At 37.5% G+C, this 15,297-nt stretch overlaps 1 protein-coding gene across 2 annotated transcripts; it reads right to left on the reverse strand.

Annotated features, from left to right (window-relative positions):
• Window positions 1-171: 171 nt before the first annotated feature.
• Window positions 172-12,224, reverse strand: myhb (myosin, heavy chain b). Of its 2 annotated transcripts, none has more exons than XM_035524344.2 (40): window positions 12,143-12,224; window positions 11,454-11,669; window positions 11,156-11,299; window positions 10,842-10,998; window positions 10,645-10,672; window positions 10,139-10,250; window positions 9,945-10,037; window positions 9,789-9,852; window positions 9,596-9,694; window positions 9,185-9,288; window positions 8,896-9,034; window positions 8,484-8,602; window positions 8,252-8,401; window positions 7,990-8,160; window positions 7,584-7,890; window positions 7,211-7,284; window positions 7,010-7,097; window positions 6,750-6,867; window positions 6,450-6,573; window positions 6,247-6,383; window positions 5,892-6,147; window positions 5,559-5,801; window positions 5,302-5,478; window positions 5,048-5,193; window positions 4,880-4,970; window positions 4,392-4,781; window positions 4,173-4,299; window positions 3,904-4,022; window positions 3,623-3,819; window positions 3,361-3,544; window positions 2,885-3,050; window positions 2,634-2,758; window positions 2,227-2,535; window positions 1,918-2,121; window positions 1,687-1,812; window positions 1,342-1,512; window positions 1,150-1,254; window positions 737-832; window positions 386-517; window positions 172-300 (listed from the first exon to the last, which is right to left on the reverse strand). In XM_035524344.2, exons 2-40 carry the CDS (start codon window positions 11,649-11,651, stop codon window positions 283-285), a joined length of 5,808 nt encoding a protein of 1,935 aa, XP_035380237.1. In that variant the 5' UTR covers window positions 11,652-11,669; window positions 12,143-12,224; the 3' UTR covers window positions 172-282. The 2 variants fall into 2 exon arrangements, with proteins under 2 accessions (XP_035380237.1, XP_035380238.1); XM_035524345.2 differs by having other exon boundaries at window positions 11,454-11,665; window positions 12,143-12,198.
• Window positions 12,225-15,297: the final 3,073 nt, after the last annotated feature.

Genomic DNA, 15,297 nt, shown 5'->3' on the forward strand with positions numbered 1-15,297 from the left:
TTCCGAGTTCAGTTTTTTCTACTTGCCAATGTCAAGATTTCTTAAGCAGAACATGAATTCTGATACACATTTGATACACATTGGAAGTTGTGCCTAATAATATAATTTCACTTAGGTGCATAGTTAATATTCATAGTTTTGACCAGATACAATTAGGGGAACAAAGACAGATTTTTAGATCATAAGCTTTTTTATTGGTCATAGTTATATTCCACGATAATATTTTAATGAGAATACTGCATAGAACTCATATTGTATGAGCTGCTACTCTCTTCCATCTTCTTACTCAGCTTCTTTACCCTGCAAACAAAGCAAAACAAAGTAATTTATTTATTTTATCCATTTTATTATTCATTTGATTTATTTAAGCATGAAAAGTACGTACTTTTCCAAATTCACGGCTCTTGGCTCTGAGCTTGTTGACCTGTGACTCAGCAATGTCAGCTCTCTCCTGAGCCTCCTCCAGCTCATGCTGTACCTTCCTGTACCTGGACAGGTGAGTGTTGGCCTGCTCCTCCTACAAATGGAATAGTGCATGGTAATGTGTTAACCCATTCTAAATTTCAAAATACTCAGTGGCTTGTTTTAAATAGGTTAGAAGCTACTATACCAATACTTATCATTTTTGTTATTTATTGGGCCAAACATATTCAATGGGACAAAGGTGAATTTGAAATGCATAAATTCTGATAAGAAGCTAGCATGTCCCATCTCAAAAATGATATGGATGACTCACAGATTCCTCAGATTGTCTCTTATAGGACTTCACTTTCATCTGCAGTTTGTCCACCAGATCCTGCAGCCTGGTCACATTCTTTTTATCCTCTTCAGTCTGTAAGGTATGATGAAGACTAGTAGGTACATTTCCAGTCTTGAAAAGGCTTTTTTTAAGCCTCCTCTTCATGGTTTATGTACTGCATTAAAAAATTATATAGTTGTACTGTTTTAGTCTATTTTAGTGAACTTGTACTCTGACCATTGCAACTTCAAATCTGCTCATTAGTGTCTATGAGCATTTTATGTTTTGACTCTGACTGTACAGGTGAAAAAACCCAGAGAAGCCTCCTCTTCAGTCATTCAGCATTTCACCAAAGGAGGAGTTAATAATGGTCTTTATTGTGCAAAAGAGATTGTACAATTATGTAGTACCTGGTAAGTGAGTTCCTTTACTCTCCTCTCATATTTGCGAACACCTTTAATTGATTCAGCTGCACGTCTCTGTTCAGCTTCAACTTCACTTTCCAGCTCACGCACCTAAAATAACAATTTTAAATATTAGTCTTAATATAGTTAATTCAGTCATATTTAAATTATGTTTATATTTACATCATTGACACATACTCTGGCCTCCAGTTTCTGGAGTTGTTTCTTTCCACCCTTCATCGCCAGACTCTCAGCCTCATCCAGGCGATGCTGCAGATCCTTGACTGTAACCTCCAAGTTCTTCTTCATCCTCTCCAGATGAGCACTGGTGTCCTGCTCCTTCTTTAGTTCTTCTGCCATCATGGCAGCCTGTCAGTATTGTTTTTATAATATAGCTTAATAGGTTATTCAGCAGTGGTACATCGTGATTGTTTAGATAAGTTAAATGAAAACTTTTAGCTGTTAGAGACATTGGTCTATTTTAATGAATACCTATGACTGGAGTCCAGTGCGTTCTGTATAAAAGTACAGTATTTCACTTACATCAGTAATAGCTTTTTTGGCCTTTTCCTCAGCATTCCGTGCTTCCTGAATGGTATCATCCATCTCTCCTTGAATCTGCACAAGATCAGCCTCTAGCTTCTTCTTGGTGTTGATGAGGCTTGTATTCTAAATAAAATTAGAAAAGATTGTGAAATGTTTACCATGCATCAGGTTAAATCTCCAAATTGGTAATGAAATCATTTTACTTACTTAAGAATTGCTTTTGCTTACTTGAGAATGAAGCAGAGTTACACGCTCACTAGCATCTACCAGCTCCTGCTCAGCCACTTTGCGTCCTCTCTCAGTTTGCTCCAGAGCAACTCTTAGCTCCTCAATTTCAGCCAGCATCAAAGTGTTCCTGCGCTCCACCATGGCTACCTGTTCTCTCATGTCCTCTTGTCCCCGTATAGCCTCATCAAGGTGCAATTGAGCATCCTAGTAAAAGCAAAGTTCATTTAGGTCTTTGTTGTTTTGAATATCTTCTTTTGCTTGTTTGTTTTTGGCCTTTGTAGGTGTTTTTCTTTCACTTTGTGAACAAACCTTAAACTGTCCTTGGACATTTCTCAGCTGTTTCTGGGCCTCAGCAGCTTGGCGGTTTGCATGGCTTAGTTGAACCTCCATTTCATTGAGGTCACCCTCCATCTTCTTCTTGATTCTAAGGGCATCATTTCTGCTTCGAATCTCAGCATCCAGAGTGCTCTGCATGGAGTCAATCACCCTCTGGCTGTTTCGCTTGATCTGCTCGATCTCCTCATCCTTTTCAGCAAGCCTCCTGTCAATCTCACTCTTAACTTGGGTAAGTTCAAGCTGGATACGAACAATCTTGGATTCTTCATGCTCCAGTGTGGCCTGAGAGTTTAAGTTGAAAAATTTCAAGAGCAATATTCACAGATCAATCTAGTGTTAAAATTCTGTAAGACCATTTTAAACATTTCTATTTAACACACCTCAGCTTCCTCAAGAGCTGTCTGTACTTCTGACTTCTCAGCCTCCACTGTCTTTTTTCCCTTCTCCAGCTCATGGATAGTTTTTCCAGTTTCACCAAGCTGCTCACTTAAATCTGAGATCTCCTCTGTATGGATAGTCATAATTTAACATGCTGAATAAAAGCTCGGTGACAGAGCGAGATAATCTTAAAGAGGCCAGCAGTTTACATCTCATTTCCATGTTTCACAAGAAGGTATATTTGAAGACTTACGCTGCAGGATTTTGTTCTCCCTCTTCAGTGTCTCTAGCTGATCTAGAGCTTCTTCGTAGGAGTTCTTCATTTTGAAAAGCTCTGTGCTCAGGGTACGAGCCTCTTTCTGGGCTCCCTCCAGCTCTGCTTGACTCTCCTCAAATTTCTGTTTCCATTCTGCCAAGACCTTTAAGTAATTATAATCAACAGTTGAATTTGCATGTTTGTGGTATCTGATTTATGTCATTTATGTTGAACATGAACTACAACGGCAAGCACACTGATTATACAACCTAGTGTCTTTCCACCACAGTTTCATTATAGCTACAAACTCAATATTATAAGGTTTATATAGGTATTGAAAAAAGGGCAGGAAAGAGATTCTGGGCATTTTATGCCAAAGCATTCAGTATGAAAGATCAATGTTCTTTGCTTCTTGCCTAGAATGGCAGCAAGTGCATATGTATGTAGGAAAGGTATAAATTAAGCTATGTTACCTTGTCAAAGTTCCTCTGCTTCTTGTCAAGATTTGCAGCAAGTGCATTAGCTCTTTCCACATCGATCATGAGGTCCTCCACTTCACCCTGCAATCTTTGCTTAGTCTTCTCCAGGGAGGCACACTTGGCGTTCACTGCTTCAATGGACTCCTCAGCATCCTGCAGACGCTGGGCAAGCTTTTTCCTTAGAAAAGCAAGAGAGCATTACTATGTTATTCTATTTTTATGTTTGATGTACAGCTATATTAAGTGCATGATTTACTTGGCATCTTCAAGTTCCTCGGTGCGCTGGATTGCGTCGGTCTCGTATTTGGTTCTCCACTGAGCCACCTCACTGTTTGCCTTCGACATTCCACGCTGCAGCTCAGCTTTGGCTTCTTGTTCTTCTTCAAACTGTTCTCTAAGGAGATCACAGTCATGACGGGATGACTGCACAGCATGGGCCAACGCATTCTTTGCCTTTGAATCAAAAGCAAAAATCTGTTAGGAAATTTCCTTGGAAAGTGACTTGATTAACAGTATAATTTCTAAACCATAACTTACCTTGACCTCTTCTTCAATTTGCCTTTTGAGCTCCTCAATCTGCTGAGTGTAAGCTTGCTTGCCTCGAGTCAGCTGAGAAACAAGAGCTTCTTTCTCTTCCAGTTGGCGTCCAATTTCACCTATTACAAAACTGGAATTGAATATGCCTTCTATTGACACGACACCATTCAGTAAGATGTCATTTATGTGTTTACACTTATGCTTTATGTTTTTATACTTATTGACTTATGCTTTTCAATTAAAAATTGTTTCGCTTCACCATCATTTACCATTTTCAGTCTGAAGTCGTGCCTTTTGGGTAGAAATGTCATTCAGCTGACGAAGTTGTTCCTCAGACTTTGTCTTTAACTCACTCATCTGATCCTCTAGTGTACGACACATCTTTTCAAGATTAGCCTGTCCAAAGCCACAGATGCCACATTTTTAATGTTTTGCACTCACTGTGCTATCACAGTACCATGTATTTTTGTTTGTTATTAACTATTCACCTTTGATTTGGATACAGTCTCCATGCTGCTACTCAGATCATCAATCTCCATTTTCAGTTCACTTTTCTCCTTCTCCAACTTCTGCTTCACCCGCTGTAGGTTGTCAATCTGCTCTCCTAGCTCTGCCACACTGTCTGCCTGCTTCTTGCGGAGAGCTGAGGCTGTAGCTTCATGCTGCAAGGTGGACTCCTCCAGATCACGGCGCAGCTTTTGGAACTCCGCTTCACGTTTCTTGTTCATCTCAATTTGGGCTGCAGTGGCACCTCCAGCTTCCTCAAGTCTTTCACTAATCTCTTCAAGTTCTCTGGACAGATCAGCCCTCTGCTTTTCCACTTTGGCACGAGCAGCACGCTCAGCCTCAATCTCCTCCTCAAGCTCCTCAATGCGAGCCTATAATGGATATGTGATGCTGTTATGTACTACTCACTAATGTAAATGTTAGTGATTAGTACATTTATAATGGTAAGTGACAAAGTACTTAGTATAACCTGGAGTTCTTTAATCTTCTTCTGAAGCTGTGCGCCAAGAGCCTGCTCATCCTCAATTCTACCAAGAAGTTGGTTTGTCTCAAATTCCTTCCTGTTATGAAAAACAATATTTAGCTCAAAGATTACAATTTTGAATGAGAACCTTTAGTGAACAAGTTGAACTCTCACTTCTTTAGCTTTTCATCTGACTGTTGCTTGTCATTCTCCAGATCCATTATTGATTCCTGGGCCAGTTTAAGATCCCCCTCAAGCTTTCTCTTTGCTCTTTCAAGATCCATGCGAAGTTTCCTCTCTTGTTCAAGAGATCCTTCAAGCTATTGTAAACAAAGTATTGCAAACGGAGAAGAATATCATAAGCCTTAACCAGCAGTTTTTATTTCATACAGCATATGAGGTATCAAACACTTTTCTGGTAAACTTACATCATCTACTTGCTGCTCAAGCTTAACTTTGGCTTTAGTCAGAGTGTTGACTTTGTCTTCCTCTGCTTGCAGATCATCAAGCGTCTGCTGATGTGCTTCTTGAAGAGCTTTCTTTTCCTTGGTTAACTTGACAATAATTTCATCTTGAGAAGTCATCTCTTCAGTTAGGTTTTTGACCTGAGAAAAAAACACTTGTGTAAACATTTGTTTAAACAAAGTTTATCAAATGGTCAAGGCCTTATCTATAAAATATAAACCTTATTTTCAGTGGCATGTTTCTCCTTCTCCACTTTAGCTAATGTTAGCTCCAAATCATCAATGTCTTTCTTCAGCTCAGAACACTCATCCTCCAGTTTTCTTTTCTTGGCAGTCAACTCAGCATTGACTTCCTCCTCATCCTCCAGTCTCTCGGTTATCTCTTTGAGTTTAGCCTCAAGTTGGATCTTGCTTTTAATGAGCCCCTCACATCTCTCTTCAGCATCTGAGAGGTTTTCAACTTCCTAGAAATTAAATATGAGGAAATATTTGTCATAATGCTCTCAGTTATTTTCCTAACAAGCAAGCTACTAGTCTTCAGTTGGGAGACTTACTGCAGCTACTTGTAACTGCAAGTCATTCTTTTCTTGCAATAGTGTGACCATTTTTTCTTCGAGTTCCTTTTTCTTGGCCAGAGCCTTTGCCAGATCCTCCTTCATCTTCTCAAAGTTCTCCTTCATGGCCGCCATTTCTTTCTCAGTCTCTGCACTCTTCAGAAGAGGCTTGATTTTGAAGTACAGCTTCATCCACGGCCAGTGTTTCACGTTCATGAATGAGCGGATGTTGTACTGGATGGTGAAGATGGACTCTCTGTTATAAAATTAGAGTGTGCAGAAAAAAAATCAGTCAGGTTCTGTTGCATTATATTACTGAATTCAGTTTCATGCCCTATGTTCAGACGCCCCAAACCTTCTCTCCATCATCTTGACAAACTCTCTTCTCATGAGGAAACCTCGGCACAGTGCCTGAGTCATGGTAACAAGGATGGTAAGCTTTTCATCTCGCATCTCCTCTAGAAGACCCAAAAGTCCAGCTTTGAAGAACACCTGTAAACAAGGTTTGATTGATATGAGAATATTGTAATATTTTCTACCTTTGTTACCACCTCTTACCTTGGTATGCCCAAATTTGTATTGGGTATGGTCCACATCTATGGAACCTAGAAGCTTCTCTGATGCCTTCTTGTTGTCAATAAACTGTCCCTCAGGGATAACACTGGCATTTAATACTTTGTATCTAAAAAACAATAAATTTTACTTTACTATGACATCAAGTTGACACACATATATGTACGTACAATTTGTTTGATCTATGAGGAAGTAGATCATAGTTTGCTGATAATTTACTGTGATTCTCTTGGTCTGATACACAAATGGCATTTAGAAATCACATATATGGTTCCCCAAAAATACCTCTGCTTAAAGTCACCATAGAGGATTCTGCTGGGAAACCCCTTTCTGCAGATTCTGATTCCCTCCAGTACACCATTACAACGCAGCTGGTGGATAACCAGATAGTTCTCCATCAACCCTAAGGTTGAGATAAATGTGTTGGTGGAAGTGCTTATCATTAAAAATGTTAGAGCTCTCCTAAGAACTTGTTTATTTCTTGTCAAAGTACTAATTCTTTCATCCATATGTACACTGAAGGAAATTACATTTTGAGAAATTACCTGGGGTTTTTGATTCATTTGGAATGAGGCAGCGCACAAAGTGAGGATGAGTGCTTCTCAAGTTGGTCATAAGCTTGCCCAAGTTCTCCTGTTGCATTGGATAATAACCAGATCAACAACATTCTCTTTCAAAGACTTTCTATGATCTTAGAATATCATTGTCTCATAAGCATGAACAGAAATATATAATGATAGTTTTACCCGGAACAGAGCAGACACAGTCTGGAAGGAGCCACCCTTCTTCTTCCCACCTTTTTTGGCACCCCCTTCAGATGCTGATTCAGCATGAAATCAAGTATGTATATGTGAATCAATCAATGGCATCAAACCTTTAACATAATCCCCCTCTCAGAGTGCCAGAAACATTATACAGTTAACATTCAGAATTGGGTGGCTGGTGTACTGATAAGAGATTTAATATATTGTAAATTGGCTTTCTGGGATAAAAAAAACAAAAAACAATCAAACAGTAAAATCCTTTTAATACTGAAATGTTGTATATGCTGCAATTTATCTTCCTGCCATCTTCCCCAAGTAGTACAATAAAGTATCTCAAAAATAGACTTCGACAAACCTTCAGAAGATGCATGTGTAGCAAACAGATTAGACAACAGTTTAAGTGAAGACTTCTGGTACAGCTGGACAGCAGAATCATTCAAGGGGTCCTTGTTCTTCTCCAGCCAGCCAGTAATGTTATAGTCCACAGTGCCAGCATAGTGTACCAGGGAGAAGTGGGCCTCTGCCTTGCCTTTAGCAGGCTTTGGCTTTTGGAAGGTTGCACTTTTACCCAGGTGCTGGTCATAAAGTTTGTTTTTGAAGGTCATATCTGTGGCCTTGGGGAACATGCACTCCTCTTCAAGGATGGAGAAGATGCCCATTGGCTGTGGGTAAAAAATCCTTTATTTTGTATGGGGAGTGATAAATGAATGCCTTATTAACCACTCAAAACAGATAATGTTAACTAGATAAGCATCACCTACCTTCTCAATAAGCTCAATGCAAGCAGCCAAGTCCATACCAAAGTCAATGAACTCCCACTCAATTCCTTCTTTCTTGTATTCCTCTTGCTCCAGCACAAACATGTGGTGGTTGAAAAACTGTTGCAGTTTCTCATTAGTGAAGTTGATGCAAAGCTGTTCCAAGCTGTTGAACTATGGCATAAAAACAGATTTTGATGAGCTACTTACCACCATGGGAATTATGAGTAATTTTTATCTTTAACTTGCCATCTAGTTTACTTACATCAAAGATTTCAAACCCAGCAATATCCAGCACCCCAATAAAGAACTGCCTGGGCTGCTTTGTATCCAACATTTCATTGATACGGACAACCATCCACAAGAACATTTTTTCGTAGACTGCTTTACTCAGAGCCATGGTTGCATTGTTCACCTTTTTAAGAAAGCAAAACAACAGTCTTTTCAATTTCTGTTTAGTTTATAATTTGTTATTATTTTTCAGGAGTTCTTATTACCTGTGGAACAGTTTGCCCTTTGGTCACATATTCATTCCCAACCTTGACTCTGGGATAGCACAAAGCTTTCAGCATGTCAGCTGAGTTCAGGCCCATGAGATAAGCGATTTTATCAGCCACTGAGGAAATAGGTCAAAATTCAAATGTTTAAACAAAGTGGTGGCTGAGTAACTTCAAGACTAAATCATTGTTTAAATAAAAGGGCTGATATAAACAAAATTCCTTTTAATCAGTTAATGATACTGAATATTATGACTTATATGGTCATGTCAGAATGTCCTTGAAATTAATTCTATAGCATGTTATCGACACAGTCAGTCCCAAATCTATATTAATGAAAAACATTAATGACAGGCATAAAAGGAGCCATCCTACTCTGAGTCAGTTGAAGCTGAACTGAAGTCACACTCACCCTCAGTGCCATCAGGCTCAGCTTGCTCTTCCCTCGGCTTCTGCTTGAATTTCATATTCCCATGATGCATCACAGCTCCTGTCAGCTTGTAAATGCTTATCTTCTCTTCAGAGGTGAAGCCCAAGATGTCAATGGCTGTCTGAGGTAACAAAGAAAACATTCTTTTTAACATTCAGCTATTTCATGCAATTCTAAACACAGATTTGACCATATGTAATGACTAATGTTTTACAATGTTCATATAGCACAAACTGAGTCTGAATAATTAAAACTACAAAAAGGTTCTTACATCCGTGGCAATGAACTCTTCCACATCATTGATGCTCTTAACAGTGATCTCCCCATGGCTGATCATTGGGTAGTCATATGGGTTAGTTGTGATCAGGAGAGCCTCTGAAGAATAAAAATCAGCGTTCTAATCCTTGTACTGTTACATTTTTATTTTCCTTCAATTCTTTTGACTGAATGTGATGGATAGTATTGGTATGTACTGCAGTCTGCAACTGCTGTAATGAGTAAAATATATTTTATTTAGACAGTACAATCTGACAGAATTGTAATCATTTACAGTTAATTGAAATTTATCCAAGGGGCAGGTGAACAACATGATCAGGACCAAAAGTGCTTAAATTAGAATTTTTCTGGGTTTTGCTTTGTAACCAAGGAATTTCCATTTTTAACACTTGTGTACATGTATTACCCAGCAGTTCAGGTTTGTGGCCAGTTGCCAGCTGATAGAAAATGTGGTAACTTCTCTCAGCTGACAGCTGGAAGGTTACTCTTGACTTTTCCAGCAGATCTGTAAAAGTAATCACATAACATGTATAACATTAAAAGGTATTTTAATTTATTTTAATTAAATTAAATAAAATTTGTCTTTTTTTCCAACTCACAAGTTTCAATATCAGCTGAGGCCAGTTTTCCAGTGGACCCAAAGTGGATTCTGATAAATTTACCCTAAACATGATATTGGAAAATCAGTCTAATAGATAATATTTTGTAAAGTTTTTATTGTCTCAGTAGATAAATACTTCAGGACAGAAACGTACAAAGCGAGAGGAGTTGTCATTTCTCACAGTCTTGGCATTACCATATGCCTCCAGTAGAGGGTTGGCTGCAATTATTTGATCCTCCAGCGACCCCTACAGGTTTCAACATAATAATAATAATAATAATAATAATAATAATAATAATAATAATAAAAATAACTGTCTGCATGCTATTTGTGGTTTGTCTCACTAACCTGCATTTTTCCATGAACAGGCTCTGACTTCTTTTGTCCAGACACTGCGATTATCGCAAAATATTGGATGACACGTTTGGTGTTCACAGTCTTTCCTGCACCAGATTCTCCACTGAAGTTAAAAACAGAGTTCAGAATTTACCTGCTTAAAACAATACTGCACTGTGTTTCAGTCAAAAATTCAGAGACCAGCAGTCAATTTTTCAATGGTTGAAAGTGTGCACATGCTGTGGAAATCACTGGCATTTTTCTTGACTGATTGGCTTACATGCAATTTCTATAACTGTTAACAACACAAAAATGTCAGTCAAAAGTCATATCTTTATATCATATCTTTGTGGCCATCTGACAAAAAAAAATAGTAATAAATATCTAAAAACAGTCACACAAACAAATATAATAAAACAAAATTGAAAATATGCAAAATCCTGTTGCTACTACAATCTACAGTGAAACATGAGAAAACAATATCAAATTTTAACTGGACCTAGTCCCTTAAGACTTACGTGATTAGGATTGACTGGTTCTCACGATCTGAGGGGGGGAAATAAAAAATAAATAAATAAATAAATTATATATATATATATATATATATATATATATATATATATGTGTGTGTGTGTGTGTGTGTGTGTGTGTGTATATATAGTTTTAAATAATGAGTTTATAGAAATACACTAAAAACATAACATAACCTTCATACCAGTAAGCATGAATTGGTAGGCATTATCAGAGATGGAAAAGATGTGGGGCGGGGCCTCCACTCTTTTTTTGCCTCTGTAGGCTATCACAACCATAGGATCGTACACTGGGAGCCATTTATAGGGGTTCACAGTAACACAGAACAACCCAGAATAAGTCTGCAAGACAGAAAGAGATAACAGGATGTAACCTATCCTTTATTTTACCTTTGTAGTAATTAGTGCTACTTAATAGTAATGTTCTGTTCAGATGATAATGTCACATAATGTGACCACAAGATTCAATTTAGGGCATCAGACAACATTCTATACTCACATAGATCATCCATGCTGCATAACGCTCTTTGAGGTTGTACAGCACAGCAGGCTCATTGAGGTGGGTCATCATGGCCATGTCCTCAATCTTATCAAACTTTGGAGGATTCATGGGATGTATGTCATCCTCCTTCACTGTCAAGACCTGTAAGGCATAAAATAGTTCTTAGTGTATGTGGAGATTTAAATAAATCATGTACAGGATGTACCAAAATAGAACTTTATCAAACATCAAGACATGGAGATAAGATCAACTGTGTCAGCTAAACACTGGGTTAAATATAATCTTTTCTACTCACTTTGCCACACAGAGTTTTGACAGTGGCTTTTCCTCCCTCTTTGCTCTGGAGGACACCTTTGAGGTACATCTCAGTTGGCTCAGCCACATAGAAAGCAGTTTTGGCATCAAACGGAAGGTTTTGTGACTCAATCCTCTCTCGTTCTGGCTTCCGCAGATAGACGGCCGCTTGGCCAAAACACTCCATCTCCGGATCCATATTTACAGTGACACCTTACTGGACAATAACACAATATTACTTTTATTATATATGTTATTTATTTTATTTACCTGGACATCTCACTGAAGGAGGTTGGGTATGGAAAATTCAACATGAATATAAAGGAAAGAGAGAATTCAGTGCACCTTATCAATAGTGTCAGTAAAAGTAAATATATACTTGTAGAGAAACCTTCAAGCCATTCCAGGGCTTGTGAACTGTAGCTAAATATCAGTCCTAGGAGACTGCTGAAGGAGGATATATAGTGTCTAAAGCATTAATCTGTCTTAATCTGAGAAATATTGTCTTTTAAAAATATAAAAACATTCTTACACTCATGCTTGACATTAGACAGGTTTAAATGATAATAAGACATTTCTTAGCACCTTGGAACATGATTTCTGTAACCTTACACAGGAAAAGTTATTCAATATTGCTAAAACTGTTCTACTTCTAAATAAAACATGTCTCAATGATAAAATTTTATTTACCCTTGGCTAATGCCTCTCAAGAACCCTGATGCTGATGTTTCGAAGGACTGTTAAAGAAAACAAGGTTTGTGTGTCATGTTTGTCATCAATCATCATTTTATGAACTAAGATGTTCAACATGATTTTACTATTATTATTATTATTATTAAATAGGCACACAGTCTCAATCCAGAATGTCTGAATAGAGAAAGCACAGAAAATATAAAAGAGCTTCAACCATTGAGAGCCCTTCAGTCACTCACCTTGGCTGGGTGTCTGTAGAACTGAGTCTCAAGCTGTCTCTTATATAGGGTTTTAAGTGTGTGGTCAGCATGTCTGAGGCACTCCATTTGGTCATGAATTTTTACCTCATTTGCCCACTAATGTTTGTCTTCCTAAGCAGCATCTTATGACCATACCAGTATTTTATTTTTATCCTATGACAAATCCAGACCATCTTCTGAGGTCTGAGCTGTTGTTTTAATACACACTACCTGGGCTGTATTGAGAACAATCTAGCCCTTCCAATTATAAAGAGTTCTTTCTCTAATTGAATCAATCAGAAAACAGCAGTGTTCAATATACTTAAAAGTAACAAATACTTTATTTCATCCTTTTTGACCATAAGTAAAGCATGATAAAAAAGGTCACTGAATGGCCCAGGTAATCCTCCTGTTGAATGTCCTCTGGCACTATAAAGCTTCAGAAAGAAGGCACCAGATGTCACTAGTATAGAGTTACAAGAGCCATGCAAGTTTAACATGTTATAAAGAAATAAAATTGGTATGGCTTCATTCCACAACCTTTAAGAAATCAATGAAGCTGCCAAGGGATTACCCAGTGGCACAGTAAAAAACAGCTGAGAGTCTTCAGGCCTCTCCTGGGTCTAAAACTGCTACAAATGCTGAGATGCCAACAGGCCTGCTTAAGTCATGTGTGCTTCTAGCCACAGCTCTCCCCACTCAGTGATAAAAGACAGAGTGGGTGGCAAAATGCATATTCCTTTTTTGTCCAAGTTGCTGTTTTTAGTGTCAGTGAGATTTTGCATATAAGTAAGATTGTCAGAGATGCTCATTATTAATATGTATTAGTTTTGTAAAGTTAATATGTATTAGTTCTATAGACATTTATTTTTATATTATTCGAGGATAATGTACTGGAACAGCTGTGAGTTAACAGACAGAACAAATCCCTTTATTAAACATAAACATTGCTGCTGTAGGATGTCCGAAGATTAGAATGTGTTCGGCTTCAAGTGTGACAAGCTACCCATGGTATGATGATTTAAAAGCAACCTTTGTCTGTCTTTAGGTCAGTCCTTCCACAGGAAATGTGATCCAATACTGGCAATGATGGGAAAAGCCTAAGAAATTCTAAAGCAGTTACTCTTGCGATATAATAGGCTTGTGCAAAGAATAAAAATTTGATATTTGATAGCTCACCCATAACAGCATATTCTTATTTGGACAAAATACAAATATAGCCCTCTGTGCATCTTGGTCTGCCAAATGTCAGCATGCTTGAGAGGCTTATTGTGTTAATGGAGCTTTGAAGTCTCTCTGCATTACATTTCAAAAACAAACTCAATGACTGTCAAGCGCCTGCAAGTGTATGGCCATGAAGACTACTGCAGGTATTGGGGTGCTGTAACTATAGCTGCAGGCTTTTTTCAGCAGAGCCAGTAATAGTGCATTAATTTTCAGGTTCAAATTGTTTTTGACTTTTTGTGTTCCTAACTGAGAAAAGCACATTTCACATATTATGGAGTTGTGAACTGAGTGTGGATCTTTGGTAACCACTCAAAATACATTTTTCATTTTACAGAAGTTGGGTTTTATGTCTTTTGCAGCATACTGTAGTTCAGTTATTGTATTTTCACATAAATAAGGCTATAACTAAGTCTCCGTTCGAGCTATATTACCATAATATTAAAAGAAGCTGCTGAACACCTAAGAGCACACTCCAGATAGAACACCACCCCCACCCAAACAATATCATAGGTGAAGCTTGTGAGTAGATTACAAGATTGAAATTAATGCATTTTGATCACATCATGCATGGAAACTCAGTGATCCTAAGCATGGTTAGTGGAACCAGAAGAAGGGGCAGACAAAGAATACAGTGGCTAGATCCCATTAAAGCTCATATTAATATAAATGTTAAACAATTGAAAGAAATTGCTAGAGTCTTTGATAAAGATGCATAGAGATCACTGGTATATAAAGTTACTGAGAGATGGACATGACTGAATTGATAAATTGATGAATTTTTGAGGCAAGGCAAGTTTATTTGTATAGCAGTTTCCATTCACATGCTATTCAAAGTGCTTACCACAAAACATAAAAACAATGGTGGCAATAAAGTATTTAAGTAAACAATAGATCTTATTACATCCAAAGATCTATCACCTCAGGAGGGTTTTTTGCAAAAAAAAAAAAAAAAAAAAAAAGTTACATAGACAAATAAAACCATTTAATTAAATAGTAAAAATAATAATTGTAAAACATCTGATTTTTAAATAGAAAACAATGAAAAGATTTAAGAGTTCATAAAATAATTTAAAAATGAAACGATGATAAATAGTTTAAAATACTGAAACTGCAATAAGGTGCTGCAAAAATATAGGGTTATGCTGAATTATAAGCATGTGATAATAGAAATGTTTTTTTTTTTATTTGAATTTAAATAGAACTACATTTTGGGCTCATCTAAGTTTAATGGGGTTGGTTGCAGTTATGTGTAGCAAAAGAAAATGCTGCATCATCACCTTTGGTTAGAATTCTGGCCTCTAGAATCTGGCCTGTACCCATGGAGATAAGAGACCTACAGAGTTCATACTCTTTGAGCATATCAGAAATATATTCTTGGCCTAATCCATTTAGTGATCTGTAGACTAGTAAGAGTGCTGTCAAATCAATTCTATAACTGAGCCAGTGTAGAGACTTTAGCACTGGACTAATGTGCTATGTTCTCTTTGTCCTGGTAAGAAATACTGCAGAAGCATTCTGAATAACTTGTAGCTGTTGAGTGTTATTTTTCTGTAAGTTAGGAGACCATTACAGTAGTCAACACTGCTGGAAGTAAAAGCATGTATTTCTATGGATCTTGTGACAGCCTTGATTCTAGCTATATTATTAAGATGATGGAAAGCTGCTTTAGTGATTAATTTGATATGG

Source organism: Electrophorus electricus, chromosome 7, assembly GCF_041902795.1.
Source record: "Electrophorus electricus isolate QZ-2024a chromosome 7, ASM4190279v1, whole genome shotgun sequence".
Taxonomy (NCBI): domain Eukaryota; kingdom Metazoa; phylum Chordata; class Actinopteri; order Gymnotiformes; family Gymnotidae; genus Electrophorus; species Electrophorus electricus.

What these genes read in the sequence shown, in the direction of transcription:
- myhb (XM_035524344.2), bottom strand. Translation starts at nt 11,651, where the DNA reads ATGGATCCGGAGATGGAGTGTTTTGGCCAAGCGGCCGTCTATCTGCGG. An exon ending in TCAAAACTCTGTGTGGCAAA is followed by an intron (nt 11,300 to 11,453) that starts GTGAGTAGAAAA and finishes TATGCCTTACAG; the next exon opens with GTCTTGACAGTGAAGGAGGA. An exon ending in AACCAGTCAATCCTAATCAC is followed by an intron (nt 10,251 to 10,644) that starts GTAAGTCTTAAG and finishes TTTTAACTTCAG; the next exon opens with TGGAGAATCTGGTGCAGGAA.